This window comes from Filicampus tigris, chromosome 6 (assembly GCF_054856515.1).
Source record: "Filicampus tigris isolate MCC_2025a chromosome 6, RoL_Ftig_1.0, whole genome shotgun sequence".
NCBI lineage: Eukaryota > Metazoa > Chordata > Actinopteri > Syngnathiformes > Syngnathidae > Filicampus > Filicampus tigris.
Window position 1 is genome coordinate 10,002,856 of NC_141222.1, and position 19,645 is coordinate 10,022,500.

Sequence of the window (19,645 nt, forward strand, 5' to 3'; positions counted from 1 at the left end):
TGTGTTATTTCTGTCCAATACTTAAAATAGTTTGAAGATGGAAAACATTTAAGTGTGACAAACATGAAAGAAAAAAAAAACTCTGCAAGGGGGCAAACACATTTTCACACCACTGTATATATAGAAGCAAAGCTACGCTCTCACAAAAAATACTCACATACTTGATAGTTTATATAAATTGTTGCATAGGTTGTTTTGATGAAAATAAAATTATTTGGATGACAAATTCTGATATAACTTATCTGAATAACAACCTCATATTTACTTTCAAACCTTTCGTTTAGTAGCCGTCGTCATACTCATTCTGTACTTGTTGCCGGGCTAACATAGCTTGTATGAGAGCACTGGAACTAGCAGGAGGTCGATTTTGAGGGATAACAGGGCCCCATTGAAGGGCCTCATCTCTTTCTGCTCTCTGCCTTGCTTGCATGGCTTGTATCATAGCATTTGAAAAGGAAGATGGCAAGCCATCTCTTTCTGATGCTGCATCATCTTCTTGTTCTTGACTTTCTTGCCTTGCCTGAATTAGAGCCATGGATCTGTCGTGAGGGTTTTCAGGAAATTCTGTTGTACTGCAGTACACATCTCTTTCATTATCTTCACCCACGTGCCTGGCAGGCATCCCGAGTGTGAAGGACGACTGGTGGATTGGGTAACGTTCTTCCATTTGCTCCTGAGATCTCTGATGGGTCATCATGGTTACAGCCTCAGTAGTGGAGGTATCGAAGGGAAGCGGTACACCACTGGGGAAGTGCCTCTCATCTTTTTGAAGTCCTTGGTGAATAAGTAAATCCGCAACCGTGGTGTTTGAGTGGGATTGACCACCCGTTGAACTGTCATCCAAGTTTCGTTTGGGGATCTGAAAAACAGACATATATTTTATAAAACAAAGTGAGGTTAGCAAAGGATCATGTAGAAAGATACCTTCGTTTGATTCTTCTGTTTGTGCTTCTTCTTAGATTGAGCTTTCTGGAGGTTCTGTAGTTTCTCCAACAAGAAGGACTTGTCTTTCCCCTCCTGGTGAGAAAAGCCCAAAATAGGAAAGGGGATAAAGCTAAAATTTCGACTAAAAGATGCACAAATAAAACACTCACATCAACGTTTAAGTCATACTCACATTAGCAATTTGCAGTCTTAGTCGACCAATAAGGTACTTGCGGCCCTGAGAGACTTGCCAGAAGATATAAATGATGATTCTGATGAGAAAAGCATGACAGTCAAGTAGAATAGGGGGAAAAAACAATACTGGTATATTAACATACCGGTAGAGTATAGTTTTTTTTTAACCATTACTGTATTCACCAAATTATTAACTGTGAAATGTTACACTCCACTACAGCTATTAAATGGAATTTGAAATTGAACTTTTCAGCAAAAACGTCACTGTATGATTTGAACATCTACACTGAAGAACCTTGTGTCAAGAGGAGTTAATATTGTTAATTAGGTTGCTGTACACATGAATGCACTGTGATGTTGTCTTTTTTAATTAGGGATTTAGATACATACAATATTGCAAGAGTAAGACACACATTATGCAACTGCAGCGCACTTACAAGATTATGAGAGTGCCGAGGAAGTAAACAATTTCACTTCTGATGACATTTTCATAGATCCAGATGGCCCCATGAGAACCAGGGATGTTTTCCATACCATCAATCCAGATTCCAACCACACTGAAGGTGTTGTTTAGGCCCCGAAAAGGGCCACACTGCTGAGAGGGAGTAAGTCTACAGAGAATGTGAAAATGAAAATCTAAGGACTCGATTTTACCAAAAAGAACGTTCACTTGTTGAAAAATCTGGACTTCTGATGAGACTATTTTCAATTTACACTTTTAAGCACACCATTTTTAAAGGGTCTACTGTAAAAGGGCCATACCGCCATGCAGTGTAGGCAACGATTGACAGGGCTCCCACAAAGAAAGGGAAGAAGAGGAGCGCGATGAAGATGGTTTGCATCTGAGCTGCTCTGCCCGTCCGCCGTGGAGGCTGACAGTTGTGAGTCAGGCTGACCTGGTGACAAACATATACAGCATATTGTACATATCCCCATGCCATCAATTAAATTTTTTTTCCACGCGATAATGGAAAACATGAGGGGTCTTTAATATTCAGAGGTTTGGATAGCGTTATTTCAAAGGCCATTCAATGTACATGAAAGATTCAGCAATGCCACAGGCACGGTCAACCAGGGTCCAATTACTGATCCGCTTGAGTTCATTTTTGTGTGCCATTTATTGACCTCACCACAAAATGGGTTCTTGCTCAGAGACCATGCTTTGCATATGCAATAAGGTAAGACAAAGGAGTTGAAAGAAACACCAATGGTCTTGTGTCTGGAAATACGTCGGGGGAAAAAAACTGTCCAAATATTTACCTTTTTGATGAAAAACAGGACAAAAAACTTGACTATCTGAATGGCAGGCAACAGTGGCGAGAAGTAGATCCCGATCCTACAGTGAGAAAAACAACGAACACCTTATCACAGCATCTTAATAGATCTTTAAGAAGTCAACCCAAACATATTTTTTTCAGGAATATGTTCTCTGCGGGCCCACTAATTGAAACAAGGCATTCTGATAAATATTGCGTTTGTGGAATAAGAGTTAATCCACTCGTCATTAGCCATCTCCGGGGGCGGCCATTTTGTCACTTCTGTCGACTGAAAATGACATCACGGCTGACCTGTTTTCTGAAGCTGAGCCGTGATTGGTCGTTACCTGAGCCCTGAGCAGTTGTGATGACATTTTCAGTTGACAGAAGTGACAAAATGGCCACGGCCTGAGATGGCTACAAAGGGGTGGATTTTGCTGCTTAACTCATATTCCACAAACGCTATATTAATTAGAATGCCGTGTTTCAACTAGTGGGCCTGCTGGGATCATATTCTTGAAAAAAATGTGTTTGGGTTGATTTCCGCTTTAAGATCTTAATAAAAATGCAGCGTCATTTATACTTTGAGGTTATGAATTAATCACAATAAAGTGTTTCACCAGACTAGAGTCTGTGCATAGATGAGTTCAAGGACATTTCTGGCAACGTCAAACTCCGGAACCCCGAGACGTGGTAGGAATTTTGTTCCAATCAAACTGAAATAGATCACAGAAATACATAAAAGTCCCATCTGAGGTCTAATTTAAACATTCCTAAAACAGCATAACTCACTTGCTGAGAAGTTCTCCAAAGAAGGATCCCAACATGAGAAAGAAAAAGTCAAAGATGACTAAGCGGTACAATGCCTGTCCGACCATGGACTCCCAACACTGTGGAAAAAAACATCACAAGGGTAAAGGAAGACTATGTGTAACTGATTAAATTAATGCTCACAAGGGTTTATGCTCAACATACCGAAAACTTCTGAGCCACCATATTCATCCAGTAGTAGCATAAAACACCCAGAATAAACATCTTGAGTAAAACATTCCTGGAACCAGAAAAAAAAACAAAAAAAAAAACAGAAGTAACACAATTAGATATTATGTACATAAATCAGAATAAGAAGAGGCAGAGCTATCTACGGGCATCAATAACATTTCATTTCTTGATCCTACATCTACAGAGCTATGAAAAAGTATTTACCCTCTTTTCTTTTATTATAATTATTATATTTTCCCACAGTTTCCCACTTTGACGTTTAAAATCATTCAATAAATGCAAATATCAGACATAGCTAATCCAAGTAAACACCAAATGCAGATTTTAAATTATGACTTTAAAGAAAAAAAACTTTTCAAAGGTACCTGGCCCTGTGTGGAAAAAGTACTTGCCTCCCTTGTCAAAATAGGAATTAACTGTGGCTCATCACATTTTTGGGAAAGCTGGGTTAAATTTGATTGACCACACCCAAGCCCGATTACCTCCAGATCTGTTAAAACCAGAAATAACTTAAATAGAACCTGTCTAACAAAATGAAGATGACCAAAATATCCCAGAAAGCTGCAACACAATGTTACATTCCAAACATATTCAAGAAGAGATGACAAACAAAGTAACAGACATCTATCAGAATGGAAAGGGTTACAAAGCCATTTCTGAAGCTTTTGGAATCCAGCGAACCACGGTGAAAGCTCATCCATCCAGGCATCCATCCATCCATCCATTATCTACCGCATATCCCAGGTCGGATCGCAGAGGCAGCAGCTTCAGCAGGGAAGCCCAGACTTCCCTCTCCCCAGCCACATTTTCCAGCTCTTCCGGAGAGATCCCAAGGTGTTCCCAGGCCAGCCGGGAGACATAGTCTCCCCAGTGTGTCCTGGGTCATCCCCAGGGCCTCATACCGGTAGGACATGCCCGGAACACCTCACCAGGGAGGCGTCCAGGAGGCATCCTAATCAGACGCCCGAGCCACCTCATCTGGCTCCTCTCAACATGGAAGAGCAGCGGCTCGAGTCCCTCCCGGATGACCGAGCTTCCCATCTCTAAGGGAGAGCCCGGACAACCTGCGGAAGAAACCCATTTCGGCCACTTCCGGGATCTTGCTCTTTCGGTCACAATCCACAGCTCGTGACCATTCGACATGGTCACAACGGCCTGGGATCCTTCTCACAACCTCTGTGTTGGGAAATTACAACTCTACCACTTAGGCATGCCATTCCATAGGACTACATTTCCCATGATTCGTAGACATGGAAGCAAGAAGTAGTTCTAGTTCCAGTGTGACAAAAACATGTACGCCTGCTTAACGATTAGAAGTGTGAAAGTAACTAGGAAGGAATTTGAATTAAAGACAACAAATACAATACATGAGGTGCACGGTCTTACAAGGCGCACTGTCGATTTTGGAGAAAATTAAAGGATTTTAAGTGTGCTTTATGGTCCAAAAAATAGGGTACGTGGTATAAAATGGATTGATGGATATATATAAGATGGTGGCACGGTGGTCGACTGGTTAGCACGTCCGCCTCACAGTTCAGAGGTCGTGGGTTCGATCCCGGCTCCGGCCTCCCTGTGTGGAGTTTGAATGTTCTCCCCGTGCCTGCGTGGGTTTTCTCCGGGTACTCCGGTTTCCTCCCACATTCCAAAAACATGCAAGGTAATTGATTGGACTCTCTAAATTGCCCCTAGGTGTGATTGTGAGTGCGGATGTTTGTCTCTGTGTGCCCTGCGATTGGCTGGCAACCAATTCAGGGTGTCCCCCGCCCACTGCCCGAAGACAGCTGGGATAGGCTCCAGCACGCCCCGCGACCCATGTGAGGATAAGCGTTATCGACAATGGATGGATGGATAGATATATAAGATAACCTTTATCACTCCCATGCTGGGAAAATTTGCAAATATTACTATGCTTATGATGCATCAGCTTGCTGAGAGATACAAAGCCTCTGTCAGACCTGAGCAGCAGAGTGTAGATCTGTCTGCGTTGACTGGAATATTGCTCAAACTTGTTGAAAAGAGAATAGAAGAGGGGGACCACCAGGTTCATCAAGGAGACCACAAAGGGGACAAGGAGAGTCTCTGCCTCTTGAAGCAAGGACCAGTTTGAAGCATCTGTTGTGTTCTGCAAAGATAGAGGGCACTTAAGTGGTTGTTGACTAACAATAGAGTATGGGTAATTAAAAGGAATTCTTTGCACCCCTTTTTATATTGAAGGCCATGCTGACAGGATTTTATTGCGCTATACAAGAATATGACTGCTACATAAAAAATGGATGTGTAGTAGGGGGAATTTTTTTTTATTATTGTGCCGATGTATAACTTTAACATAAAACAAAATACTTAAAAAATATATATTTTAAAATGGTTTCTTTTCATCTTATTACTTACTATGACAACAACAGAAGTCGGTGAGAGGCACTGTGTTGATCAACTTTTTGCTTTCTAGTCAGGGAAACGGATGATGGAGGAAAGGAAACTATGTGGAGTGGACACGTTACACATCTGCTGAGGAAGAACCCATTTAAATTTGGTGCACAGCTAGGTGAAAATCCAGCGGGAATAATTTATTTTCTCTATTCACTATTTGAATCATGACTGAACCTTCCGACCCACAATGCTCCAAACACATAACTATTCTGAATATCTTACATTATTCGCCAAGAACCAGTGTGCAGTGCCTTAATAACAAATGGACAAACAAACACACATACAGCACTCCAATTTTTTTATTTTGTTAGAATGACTCATTTTATGTCTTCCCCATTATGTCACAATAGAATCATTTACCCTCCATCCATAATCTATACCGCTTCTCCTCACAAGGGTCGCGGGTGTGCTGGGACCTATCCCAGCTGTCTTCGGGCAGTAGACAGGGGACACCCTGAATTGGTTGCCAGCCAATCACAGGGCATACAGAGACAAACAAACATCCGCACTCACACCTAGGGGCAATTCAGAGTGTCCAATCAACCTACCAAGCATGTTTTTGGAATGTGGGAGGAAACCGCAGTACCCGGAGAAAACCCACGCAGGCACGGGGAGAACATGCAAACCCCACACAGGGAAGCCGGAGCCGGGATCGAAGCCACGACCTCTAAACTGTGAGGCGAACGTGCTAACCAGTCGACTACCGTGCCGCCGGAATCATTTACCTATTCCAGGAATAAATGGTACCGCACATCTTACGTCACCTTCCATTAATCACGCTTTATTGAGCGCTTTCCTGGTGTTAGTCATGCTATCGTTTGATTTGAGTACCTGCTGTTCGTACTGGCAGAGAAAATAGATGCTGGCTGCACAGCCAACAGCCAGGCCAGTGGAGAGAAGCCACGAGCCCAGATGAATCCCAATTTGCTTGAGCTTTTCAGTGAGGGTTAGCAGATCTCCTTGGGCCTTCTCTGACATTGACTCCTGGAAGGATACCAGAGGTTAGTTAGCAATTGGTCTCAAAAGATAGTGAGACATGGAATCTGAAAGATGAAGCACATTGCAGTGTCTTTCTGATAGACATTTATAGATCATACACCAATTATGTAGCAAAAATACTAAGCTGATGGAAAAATGGGGGATGCAGTGATACTGCTGCTGCTGATGATGATGATGGATTTTAAATAAAGGGAATAGCATCACTCTTTTCCCAGCCAAGTCTCATGTTAAATTAAGAATTCATCATCAAGCTCTGGACAGTAAAGCAATGGCACTACAGTTATTGGACTTCTAAGCAACAATGACAAAAATGCCTGAGGTGAGAGACATTTTTGTTTAGTTCCTTAATCCAGGGGCGTTACACCCGTGGGCATGCAGGTATTGCAACACGCACAATTTTCCTGCTGTCTTGCTGCGGACATTCCCAGTTATCCTTGCTCTCCTCATCCCTGAACCCAATGGAGGAAGGAAGTAATGGAAAATTGAGTGCATTGCTTTACAAAGCCTCACATTCACCCATCCATGCACACAGTCGTACACCAATGGGCAGCTGCTGCCATGCAAGATGCTGCCAGACCAAATGAGGGTTCGGTCACTTGCTCAAGGATACTTTGGCAGCAGACAGTTGGAGCCTGGATTCGAACAGGTAAACCTTCAGTCCCTGGACAACCTATTCTGCTAACTGAGCCACAGCTGCCCAAAAAGATGTCACACAAGCTATTCTTCCATACAGTATCTTCTCATATTGAGAGGTTTTGTAGGGCAGCATTTACCTTTAGCTGTACTCTGAGGTTGTTTTTGCGCTGTCTCACGGCTCTCTCATTGATGATGTTAAAATCCCAGCTGCACAAAAGCTGCCATGCACTGTTTGAAACTTGATCCACAAGCATGTAGTTTGTCTTGAAGGAGTTTGCCATGCTGTAGGGGACAAAAGAAAGATTTACATAGAGGTATGTATGTACTTTAAAGCCTCAAATGTTTACAACAAATACATTATGGAAACTAGACTCACCTTGTGATTAGTGCAATGCCGCACAACACCATATAAATGACAATCGTGAAAAAGTAGGCTAGCTGCATGTTGTATTCCACCAGATGCACAAGGGTTTCATTGCTGTAACCACCGTAGTACATGACAGTGTAGTTGAAGTAACCCTGATGGAGGTGAAACACATTACCTGTTCTTTCTTGATCGCAACAAAAATGATTTCATGATTAATTACGTTTTAATTAACTGATTTAAAAAAGTTCAGCGTTGTAGAACAGTATGCAAAATAAGACAGTCTAAAATAAAATACAAAAAAGTAGCTCACACTGTGTGACAACCATGACAGTTTTCTGAGTGTTTTTTGGCTGCACTTACAGCTCCAGTAAGAATCTCCAGTCCTCTGAAGCCGACATTTGGAGGTAAGTTGGGGGAAATATCATAAACCAGCAACGGGATGGTGATGAAGCCAAAGTTAACCAGGAAGGAGAATATGTTGAACATGAGCAACCACTTGAGAAATATAAAGTAGGTGAGCACACTGGTGCCGAACTTGCCACCTATCTCTTTCATGATGCCTTGCCACAGTTCCAAGGTCTGCCTAGCCGACCGGATACTGTAGCCGCACCTGCGAAGAAACTGCAAAAACACACACCGTAATAAGACACGGAAGGCACTGCACATAATCAAAAGGCGCGCTTCAAGATGATGAAGCGTTTGAGGGAGTATTACGATCTTACAGAAACTCACCAGTGATGCTCTTTCCGAACAGTCTGCAAAACAAGTGAACTGACGAGACTTAGACTCAAAAGCCAGCACTTCACTCCTGTGAAGGTCAGTAAAAAACATCAGTTTGTGTGACTGTCAATTTGCATTGATAAAAATACAGGACAGCTTGCACAGTTTTCTGTAATTCTATAATTGGCTGGAGAGAATACATGTATTCCTTCCTGCTTTTAGTTTCAGTATAGACCTTATAATAACGGCAACCCATTGAAGTACAATGAATTGTATTGTACATGGCGAATATGAGCCTTTTAGTCACCTTATATGTTTTTTCTCTTCAAAGCTCATCGGCAGGTCCCTTATGGCCTTGATTCTGTCTCGTGTTGACAAGGCTACAAGTTCTTGGACCAGAATCTGCTCTTCTGTTACACAGGAAAGGACAGACAAGCACTGTTTTTATTTATCTTGAAGTTGCAATTGTAAAGGAATATTATCAGGTGTCACTGATCTGAACTACTAATTCATCCTTTAAATGCCTTTGAGTCTTACCATCTTCCATCTCATTCTTGATGACCTCCTCAGTGAATGCGATCTGAGCAGGATCATGGCTAGGAAACATGTTCATCCTTAATCCGGCTCCCCTCCATCTCATAGTCATTGTGCCTGAAAGATCGATTGAAGCAAAACAAGTATTACAATGCTTGTAGATAAAAATGTTCTCCTTGACATATGGAATTGAACGTTACTGTACTGCTACACTAAATTGCTGTCAGGGGGCTCCATTATGTTGCAGGGCTGCTTTGTTACGTCCAACACATGGTGTCCAAAGGGATATAAATCCTGACCTTGGCTACCCCAGTTTCCACCATTAGGTTTGTCGATTCGTGCATGGCACAAGATATTTATCAAGACAGGGACAGTGTTGGAAAAAGGGAGGAGTGGACAACAGATGGACTTTAAGGACTTGGGCTTTGGTGTCAGAGGACACGGGTTCAAGTCCAACTACAGACAAAAATGCAAGAAACATGGCAACTACGAGTTGTTGGAGAGGTTCTAGAATGCTTGCGGGCTACTGTCCGAGGTGACTGAGGTGTCCTTGAGCTTGGCATCGTCCTATAGCGCAAGTGGTACAGCACTCTTTGCGCACCACTTTCAGCCTGGGTTAGGGTCAGGGTCTCTCCTTGCATGCCTGCATGAGTGTGGTGTGGTTCTATGTGTGGTAAGCAACACAATCAGAGTGTGAGTTGAATTTACCCTTGAGGGACGCACAAAAAAATAAAAACATAATACAGAATAAGATGTATAGAAAATTGATGGATGAAACAAACATCAGTATCTATTCCTCATTTTTGTATTAAGTTCCACAGATTTGTCTTTTCTATCACTTTGTGTTAACTTATAATGTGACGTTATGAACATCATGTATGTGTGTGTATGTGTGTGAGTGTAGGTGCGTGCGCGCGACCATGCGCGTGACTGTGTGTTTAGAGAGAATTAGTGTAGATAGAGATACAGTAGAAACCACATTTATTATACCATTGGGAGAAAATGGTTTAACCATTACCTGATGATGTAGAAGGAAGTCTGATAGGTGGCAATTGATCATACCGCAAGTCACGCTCTATTTGGAATGGACTGTGATCTGCATTACAATGAGTGAGTAGGTATAACATTAGGTGTGATTATAATATTCTGTGCTTTAACACTAGATCAAGCCTCACTCACTGAAGTCATGCTGGATTACAGAGCTTTCTTGGCGTCTTGACTGGAGTTCCATAGGAATACTTTCTGTTCCCCTCCAGCCCTCCTCCTGCCAGCCCCCCCAGGGTGCTCTCTCTAAAGTATCATCACCATTGCTTTGACCAATCTCGGAGTCATAGGTTTCCTCCCTGTCCTTGCACCAGTCCTGTTCTTGCCGGACATAGGGGTTAGTGTGCTGCGGTTTTCTGGAGGACCTAAATATGACACAGAATAAACAATGGAAAATATGAAATGTTTATATTCAACAGGTTGTGCTATGCAATTCATAAGAATTGATCTGACAGTTCAAAGGTGACAATTCCATTTAAAAGTCATGATGTGATTATTATCTGGAATCAGAACACTTTCAACTGCAATCAGGTTCAAAGGTTCAGTAATGGCCTCATCTATTTTCAGAGACACACTGTATTACAGTTTGACAATTTTCCGGAATTCTGAGGGTTTATGATTTCCCAAGTAAAGCATTTTATTGAGCAAAGATAAACTCCAATATCCTCTTAAAGAATTTTGAGCACACCCAATTACTGTATACACTCATGCGTAAATATTACATAATCACGTCACAAATAAATGGCGACCCAAAGTAAAAGAGTAAAAAGCATAAATGATGGAGTGATACTGCATTGTACCACACACCTATCAATTTCCAGAGTCTCGCTGTCATGGTAGGCAGGGTTGAGAAGTCCTCCGTTGCTGTAACTTGACATGAGGGTCTTCAAATTGTTGATTCTTTAACTCAATGATAGAGAATGTTAAATTAAATTCTGTTCCAGTCCTGTTCTAGTAAGCCAAACATTCAGTACATGATTAATATATTGTATCTTGGGTTGTTGCTTATGAGGCTAAGTCCATTTGAGGCTACATTATAAGTTTGAAGCGACATTCACATTTGTGAGAGAAGTGTGTCATTTAATCTGCCTGCCCGTTCCCGTTGGCTCATCATTAATTTATAAAATAGGTCAGAGCGATTCCGAACAAGGGTGCATACTGTGAGGGATAATCAGGGGTCCTACTAATTATCAAATTTTTGATATGTGTGTAAATTATTATTTCTCAATTACAAATGTATCTTTGTTCACCTATCAATGCTAGGAAGTACATATAGTGAAAGGCAGAGCAATTCGTTCCATTCGTTCTTCCATTAGATGGCTGAAAGTGCAATAAACCTGTGTACCCACCAGTTGCCATTAATACAAAAGAATAAGTCATGGCTTTTCGCAAGTATATTAGCTTTTTGTTCAATTAAAAATGCCAAGCGTTCAAACTGAATAAGTCAGTTTGTGAGTAAATTGTGAGAAGATCCTCATTATTTCAGTGCCCATTTGTGTTCATTGGTGTGAATTTAGGTTTTTTCTTAATTTCAAATGGGTACCTTGACTGAGTAAAGGTCGGGAAACATGAACTGGAGGGTTCCAGCATGCAAATACTGCTGAAACAACAAGATTACTTAGTAATGTTATATACATAATTCAGCAGAATAAGTCCCGAAAATTAAAACTTTAGAACACTACATAATAACAGTAGCCTGTTGAAAAGAAAATGTGAATGTAGTGTTGAATTACATATACAGTATAACATGTCAAGGAGATACATACATTGAGTAACTACGGCAAGGCCGGCTTACCTGGTGATTGTGTGGAAATTGAAACAAATCCACGAGAAGTGAAGCCTGATTCAAAATAACAAAAACAAAAAAAAGACCTAGAAGTCCATGCCAATCAGACTAAAAGACTAAAGACACCTCTGTGTCCAATAACAACCATCACAAAAGTGAGTAACCAGGAAGTGTGTACTGGAAGTCATAAAGGTAAAAGTCCATTGTCATTGCAAGACTAGGTGGGTCTCAGGTGGACAATGTTTGTTGTGAACAAATAATAAATTCCAAAGATATAATTTATTTAACATCCTTATTAGGACCCTCAGGCAGATGTATTTTGATATGCAGACCTGCACGTTGCTCTTACACATACAAAAATAATGAAAATATGTAGATAGTGTAATTGTATCCAGATTATGTCAGTATATTAAAATGGCAACAGATACTGTTATTCATTGGGACCAAATATGATCAACAATTTAGTTTGGATTTCAAAGGTGCACCACGCTGTCGATGACTTTTGTGAGATGTTATTTTATTTTACGCTTTATTTCTCTTTGGCTTTCAGTAGAAAATCATCCTACTATTGGCCACCCTGTAGGGCACAGTGCAATTAACATTTGTAGAATTTAAATCCAAAAATGATGATTAAATGATATTTGAAAGTTCTGCCCATTTTAAGTGTATGTTGAGTTCGCAATTTACGAACTTTTATTGTGTCCATGAATGAAGCATTTTAGGGTCCACACAATTGACCGAAGCTGCGTATTTTTATTTTTAATTTTTATTTTTTATTTTATTTATACTACCGATTCTTAATCTGATGGATGAAGTCGTATAGAAAAAGAAAATGCAAATAAAAATAAAATAAGTCCATGAAATAAACACTTGTGGGAGTGTTCAAGAGTTCAGGAAGTTGCCGCTACCACTGCAAATAATGTTTTCAATAGAAGACTGAAGCGTCAACAAGTAACAGCAGTTGAGGCTAACAGCTTTATAATTGTCTCACATAATACTGTTCAATATATAACCGATTTTCTACACCAGAAAAGCACGCGATGGATGCTGATTCAGGTAAAAGTTGCGTAACTTGTGCCTGTCTTTACCTGTCGCGATCGTCACTCCATGTTTAGTTAACTCTTCAGCTAACCAGCTATTGCTATATGTAGAGTTGAAGAGAGATTAATTCGTCTCAAAAAATGTAAATGGATCATGTTTTACGACTACATACAAGTATTGAGATGCGCACTATCCAAACTAGATGCAGTTAACATTTTGTTCAGGTTCACGGGTTGGCTTGGGGAAAAAAGTAGTCATGTTTTCATTCGTTTCTTTGTGTCTGCTGCTGAAGTGACTAAAATCTGGTAGATTCGTCAAGTAGTTTCGACTTTTACTGTAATAGTGTACACTAGTCCTGATTTTCTTTTATTAAATCCCCGTGATTTAAGTACGATCGACGTCGCTGTACTCTGTGCTGGAGCAAGTCAATAGAATACAGAAGCAAATATTATCAATGCTAAAAGTAATATTTTGTAAAGAATTATTGTCTACTATAGCTCTTGTTATATGAACTTGACTGGTGTCTAGATATGCCTAATGTTGTGGCCGATTAGTAGCCTATAGTAGTACTCTTAACTACTGTACATCATTCTTACCCATACATAAGTTGCATAAGATATCAACTTTCAAATTAATATAAGTGTTTTATAGGGAATGAATGGAATCCCCTGGTGTTTTTGTGTGAAAGTAGTCAGATTTTTTTTTTTCTACAGAACTGGTACAAGATTAATACATTTCACAATCACTTTGAAAACAATATCACATTATATTAATTATTATTGTTGAATTTGTATATAATCAATATATAAATTGGATGGCTGATTTTTTTTTATTATAGTTTTTAATGTTGTTTTTTGTTTAAATTTTTGTACAGTACTTTAATTCAGCCGTGGTTGTTGTTTTTCAAGTGCTCTATAAATAAAGTTGAGTTAAGATGAGTTTATCTCACTGTCATGTATGTAATCAACAATTCTTATCAGCACATCATTCACATTCTTGTTTTTATTTTACAACATTTTGCAGTGTTCTACACTGATCGAAGTGGAAAAGTCACCAGTAACCCTCTGCTCGACCAGCTCCCCAGCTACCAGTCTCTGCTGTACCGCAGGAAGGCATCCAATACTGGCACCAAGAGAAGGAGCAGCTCTCGTGTTGGCTCCTCTGGAAGTGGGAAATGGACTCTGAGTACTAGACATGATGAGAAATACAAGAGCCAAGTGGAGCAGAGACCAACTAGAGAGCTTGCCCAGACCATGGCTGAGAAACGCAGAGACAAGTAAGAGCCGTTTATCCTCACCCCTCTCGTTATCCAATTAACTCAATGCTGTTCTCACATATTGTGTGATGGCATAGTGATCCTAATGTGTTTGACCGTGCTCGGTGTTAGAGTGCTACGCCTAGAAGAGAATGCAGACCTCAGCAGCTGGAGACAGTGGAGGCAAAGCACCCACAGGTATCTCCGCAGGCTGCAAGATGATGTCCACGAGTGGCTGACCGCCCTGCAGCTCTGGAGAGGTGACATCCACCTGATAGAGGGTGAGGGAGATGTTACCATTTGATCTCATAACCTATGTTCTCTCTAATTTTCCGTGCGTCTGAGCATTTACACAAAGTCCCTGAGCACACCTTGCAGTCCCTGAGCATTCCTTGCATGCACACAGTGGCCAAATCAGTATCATACCTGTCAAAACCTGAGATCATAACAAGTTACACGATGTAGGTATGTTAAAAAATTGATACCACCAATGATATATCAAGTATATATCAAAACAGAAGATATAATTGGATAGACATTTGCACCACTATTAAAATGAGCCTGAGTTTGTTAGAATTGGTTAAGGATCAAGGATTTTATGCCACTTTGTCGCGCATCCACCCAAATTGACTCCGTAAATCAATGTCAGTAAATGGGAAATTTGTAATAATCTTAATTGTCAATAAATTATGGCTTCAATATTTACTACTCTATATCCCAACATATATGAAGTGAAGAATGACATTTTCATCAACAATATGTGAATATCATCATCTTCACCATCATCATTCAAACGGCTTATCCTTACAAGGGTGGACGTGCTGGAGCCTACACTAGCTATACGTGAATATAGAAATGAGAATTTTCTCCATTTCACACTCTTTAGATTAGATGATGCTAAACATTACTATTCAAAGTCTTTGGTGGTAAATATTAGTAGGCTAACTTAAGATGTCAGATCATTGTAACACATTTAAAAAGCAGAACAAAGTGGCGTATATTACATAACTTACATTTTGTCAAAAATTAGCCAAAGTACAGTGGTGCGGGGGGCTCTGACTATGTTTCCCTTGGGCACCCAAATGACTAACTATCAAAGTGTGCTCATTCGCGTGTCGTGCAATGATGACGTGAAGAAGCACGGCGCTGCAACAACTCCCGTGAATTGCATGACATGGCCTGCAACACTTAATGCGGTAATATGCTTCAATTGTGAATAGATATTCTCACTCAAGCATTTTCCTTGCTCGGTATTGAGGAGATTAGTGAGGTGACGAATGGACAATCCTGGACAATGCCGCGTCTCCAATTGACATGTTGTTAAACACGTCGCGACTCTTTTTGTTCGTTTTCAACCTGTTTGAGCAACTTCACCCATGATTGTTTTTTTTTTTTTTTTTGATATCTCGATCCTGTAATAAACAAGCCACAGCTCAACGGTAGTCATATAATTAACAGAGATCAGTCAGGCACATCACCATTAATATCATTGTAAAGAAGCCGTGTATAACCTGAGACGAGGTCAAATTAACCTGGTGGGCGTCTTAGGCAAAGAACATGATTACACGACATGGTGCACATTTCAGTCTGAAATGCTCCCACACTTTCACCATTTTCTGTCTTTTTTAAGACATCAATCTTTGTATGAGCTGAATATGAAAATGCAAAATGCCAATATAGCTCCGGTTTGAATTTTTTAATATATTTGCTGTGCGCTGAGAGGGTAAGAGCAGTGGACAGCTTCAAGGGAGCATTTCTCAAAACCAGATACCCGTAAAAATATGCTCGGTGGGTACATTATGATTTTTTACAAGTATTGTTGATTGTTTTTCTTTCTCTCGTTTGTCTAGGAATGTTTGGCACAGGGATCCTGTCCTACTTTTCTTTCCTGCGCTTCCTTGTCATGCTCAACCTGATCATCTTCACCCTCATGTTCAGCTTCGTCTTGCTGCCCATCATCATTGCACCCAACGCGTCAGGGAACATCACCTACAACCAGAATGATGGTCAGAGAGTATTTCTTTATGTTGACAACCAAAGTGCACATTCATCATTTTGACTCCCTTCAACTCAGTTAGTGCTTGTTTTGTTGCACGTGTATGCCAGGTGTTCAGCTTAACATCTCACCTTGTTTGACAACAGGTGGTGTTTGCAGTGTTTATCCAAGCAGTGCTCGCCAAGGTCTTGTCATTTTTCACGAGCACATCACAGATCTTTTGTCTGGCGGAGTAAGTCTTTTTATCTTCAGCAAACAATAACACTGTACTGCGGGGGGCTTCACTCACCCTGTGTGCTTTTTCTGTAGGGTTTTCTTGAGCAAACCTATCTGTTTTACGGCTACTACAAAGTAGACAAAATCCACTTCCCCAGGACCACCTATAATTTGCCTCTGGCCTACCTGCTGGTCACGGTAGCATACCTCTTCCTCAGTCTTATCTGGATTGTTAAAAGGTGCTGAAAGGGTCTTTCAAGAGTTGTTTTGAAAAGCTTTCAGCGTTGCTGACTACAGAGGCCCCATTTCCCCAGGTCTGCCACCGGTTTCAAGCGTAACCTGGTTCAGGATGAAGACCGTTTCCAGAGTTTTTGCAATAAGATCTTCGCTGGCTGGGACTTTTGCATCACCAATGGAAATGCAGCAAAGCTCAAAAGAAGCAGTCTGCTTTACGAACTTAGGGTAATTTGGTCCAAAGTTTTTATTATTATTTAGTACTTAGTTACCATATATCTCTTTTGTTGAGACAGAAATTCTGAATTTTGTTCTGAATCTTCTCCCATTTTTTTGTTTTTGACTTACCTTTAGACAGATTTGGAGGAAGAAAGGATCAAACAGAAAATAGCAGATCGGACCCGTAAAGAGAAATGTCGCATTTATCTCATACGCTTGATCCTCAACCTATTTGTCATGGCTGTATTGGCTGCTTGCTTCTTCAGCATTTACATTGCCACCATTTTCTCCCAGAAAGCACAGATGGATGAGGTCAAGGTAAACACAATCTTCTTCACAATAAACATAAAACTGTTAGCCTATTAAAGCCATCCTGAGTCATTTTTTTTCTGATTTGCAGGTAAATTTCATTGTGGATCTCGTCCACGAGTACCTGCCATCAATTGTTATCACTTTGGCCAACTTCATCACTCCGCTCCTCTTCTCGGTCATCATCAACTATGAGGACTACTCGCCTGCTTTTGAGATCCGTTTTACTCTTATGAGGTGCATGCAACGTTATTTAATTACAATAAAATGTCTGTGGCAATGATAGCGATACTTAATCCCCAATCTTATGATATAAGTAACATTTAGCCATACCCACTTATCACCTAAGCTTTCTTGAGTGCCTTGAAAGGCACAATTTAAGTATATCTATTATTATTATTGTCATTGTGGTTTCATTTCTTCATTTTAAATGTTTCTATTTATTTATTTTTTTTACAATACCCAGATGTGTATTCATGCGACTGACCAGCATTGGAGTTTTGCTCTTCTCTCTCTGGTCCCAGATCACTAAGTGTAAAGAGGAGCCATGCATCTGCGGCTATAACCATTTGCGCTACTCAGTAAGTCACCTCATTCCAAAAGCATGACATCTAGCGAATGTGAAAAGCATGTAATTATCACTGTGCCCTAATACGGTGTCTTCCTACAGTGTTGGGAGACACGTATTGGCCAGGAAATGTACAAACTCACTATCTTTGACTTTATAATCATTGTGGCGGTCACCATCTTCGTGGAGTTTCCCCGAAAGTAGGTCCAAATCAGAATTCATGCCATTTCCTCAATTTGTGTTATACTCTATGTATTAAGTTGTGATACTTATGTTCTGCGTTTCCATCATCTGTGCTCTGGTCTGCCTTTTAAGGTATGGCTGCACGATATTGGAAAAACATGCAATATGGTTGTTGAATGTAGCCATATCGATATTATTGTGATATTTAACCTATGTACCTAAAGAAATATCGTTATTATTATCTACTGATTTTTTTTTTCATACAGCAAAATAAGCACGCTTAATGTATTTTGTATTTTAATTGTAATTTCGCTAGATAATGTTCACCATAGGATGGTGATGCACATTTAGATTTGCATCTAACTGGTCAAATTCAGATAAAAACGTACAATTTCATAAGAAAATTACCGGCATTGTATATCTTTGCGGTGTGAATATTGCATGGGCCAATATCGCGATGATATTGATTATCTTGTTTTAATATATTGTGCAGCCCTACTTTTAAGTCTCATAATGTCCAGTCCTTTCTTTGCTCAGGCTGATAGTCAAGTACTGCGACTGTGGCCTTGCTAAGTGGTGGGGTCAGCAGGAGTTTGCTATCCCTCAGAATGTTCTTGAGATTGTCTACGGCCAGACTATCTGCTGGATCGGCGCATTCTACTCCCCAATGCTGCCTGCCATTTGCACCATCAAGTACTTTTTTATCTTTTACATCAAAAAGGTAATTCCTTCTGCCCTGTTTTTTTTTTTTTTTTAATATGCGTAAACCTGACCATAAGTTCTTTATGTTGTGTTAATTATACTTTATCGTTTACCAGGTGTCACTGATGAAAAACTGTCGTCCAGCCACACGTCCATTCAGAGCCTCAAGTTCCAACTTTTTTTTTCTGGGTGTGCTATTGATTGGCTTGAGTTTGGCCTGCGTGCCTGTTATTGTTAGTGTGGCACAGTAAGTAATGTTTGTCTCGTATCTGCAGATGTGTTATTGTCTTGATCGTCACACAAATGTTGGTTGCTTGGTAAAAAAGAAAATCAAAGACTGGTAAAGATAATTTTAAAATGTAATGTCTTAAAAACAATATTTATAAAATAATATTTAAATAATGTGAGTGACTTAACACACGCGAAAAAACGTCTTTACTACTCACACTTTGTGATCGTATTCATCCATGTGACCATGTTTGTACCTACAGAATAAACTGCTCCCAGGCGTGTGGCCCATTTGTAAATTACACCACCTCCTGGGAGGTGCTTCCAATTGCCATATCCCAACTACCCAGTGGGGTCCAAACACTCCTCTTCACTGTCTCATCTGAGGCTTTTGCTGTATCCTTCTTTGTTGTTACATGGTATGTGAGACTTTTAAGTGATTGATAAGGAAGTGTCAGAATCGATATGACAGTGATGACTTTACCGCCTTTATCTCCCATGCTGCAGTTTGGCCATGTTTTACGTGATCGCACTAGCTGGAGCACACAAGAGGGTGATCAAACAACTTAGGGAGCAGCTAGCCATGGTGGGTATATTGAACCTTTGTTTAAAAGCTGTCAGTCTTTGTGCAATTTCACCCTCGTTGGTCAGTTTTCAAACAGCGGTCAGAGAGAAATTCATTTAAACATGCTTTAAAGTATACATATTATTTCTTGTGCATCATTTGCTATAATCTCACATTGCACTGCATACTGAGAAGGGTTGTGTGGCTTCATGATAAGAGCCACATACTGTGATATGATT

At 40.4% G+C, this 19,645-nt stretch overlaps 2 protein-coding genes across 3 annotated transcripts in view; one reads left to right on the forward strand and one right to left on the reverse strand.

Moving 5' to 3' along the window:
- Nucleotides 1-280: 280 nt before the first annotated feature.
- Nucleotides 281-10,982, reverse strand: tmc5 (transmembrane channel like 5). Of its 2 annotated transcripts, XM_086034016.1 has the most exons (21): nucleotides 10,912-10,982; nucleotides 10,240-10,469; nucleotides 10,079-10,156; nucleotides 9,064-9,177; nucleotides 8,834-8,936; nucleotides 8,539-8,614; nucleotides 8,167-8,427; nucleotides 7,816-7,958; nucleotides 7,577-7,721; nucleotides 6,636-6,788; nucleotides 5,333-5,499; nucleotides 3,351-3,426; nucleotides 3,168-3,265; nucleotides 2,996-3,091; nucleotides 2,380-2,455; nucleotides 1,882-2,015; nucleotides 1,557-1,730; nucleotides 1,118-1,196; nucleotides 925-1,017; nucleotides 740-859; nucleotides 281-682 (listed from the first exon to the last, which is right to left on the reverse strand). In XM_086034016.1, exons 1-21 carry the CDS (start codon nucleotides 10,980-10,982, stop codon nucleotides 281-283), a joined length of 2,889 nt encoding a protein of 962 aa, XP_085890142.1. The 2 variants fall into 2 exon arrangements, with proteins under 2 accessions (XP_085890142.1, XP_085890141.1); XM_086034015.1 differs by having other exon boundaries at nucleotides 281-859.
- Nucleotides 10,983-12,796: 1,814 nt separating this feature from the next.
- tmc7 (transmembrane channel like 7) overlaps nucleotides 12,797-19,645 on the forward strand; it is an 8,087-nt gene continuing 1,238 nt past the window's right edge. The window contains exons 1-15 of the mRNA XM_086033426.1: nucleotides 12,797-12,946; nucleotides 13,955-14,207; nucleotides 14,319-14,467; nucleotides 16,037-16,192; nucleotides 16,329-16,414; nucleotides 16,492-16,637; nucleotides 16,713-16,860; nucleotides 16,987-17,169; nucleotides 17,252-17,397; nucleotides 17,627-17,741; nucleotides 17,831-17,928; nucleotides 18,449-18,632; nucleotides 18,730-18,860; nucleotides 19,105-19,260; nucleotides 19,349-19,427. Of these exons, the coding sequence (XP_085889552.1) occupies nucleotides 12,931-12,946; nucleotides 13,955-14,207; nucleotides 14,319-14,467; nucleotides 16,037-16,192; nucleotides 16,329-16,414; nucleotides 16,492-16,637; nucleotides 16,713-16,860; nucleotides 16,987-17,169; nucleotides 17,252-17,397; nucleotides 17,627-17,741; nucleotides 17,831-17,928; nucleotides 18,449-18,632; nucleotides 18,730-18,860; nucleotides 19,105-19,260; nucleotides 19,349-19,427 (2,046 nt within the window). The 5' untranslated portion in view covers nucleotides 12,797-12,930. The remainder of the gene's footprint in view (nucleotides 12,947-13,954; nucleotides 14,208-14,318; nucleotides 14,468-16,036; nucleotides 16,193-16,328; nucleotides 16,415-16,491; nucleotides 16,638-16,712; nucleotides 16,861-16,986; nucleotides 17,170-17,251; nucleotides 17,398-17,626; nucleotides 17,742-17,830; nucleotides 17,929-18,448; nucleotides 18,633-18,729; nucleotides 18,861-19,104; nucleotides 19,261-19,348; nucleotides 19,428-19,645) is intronic.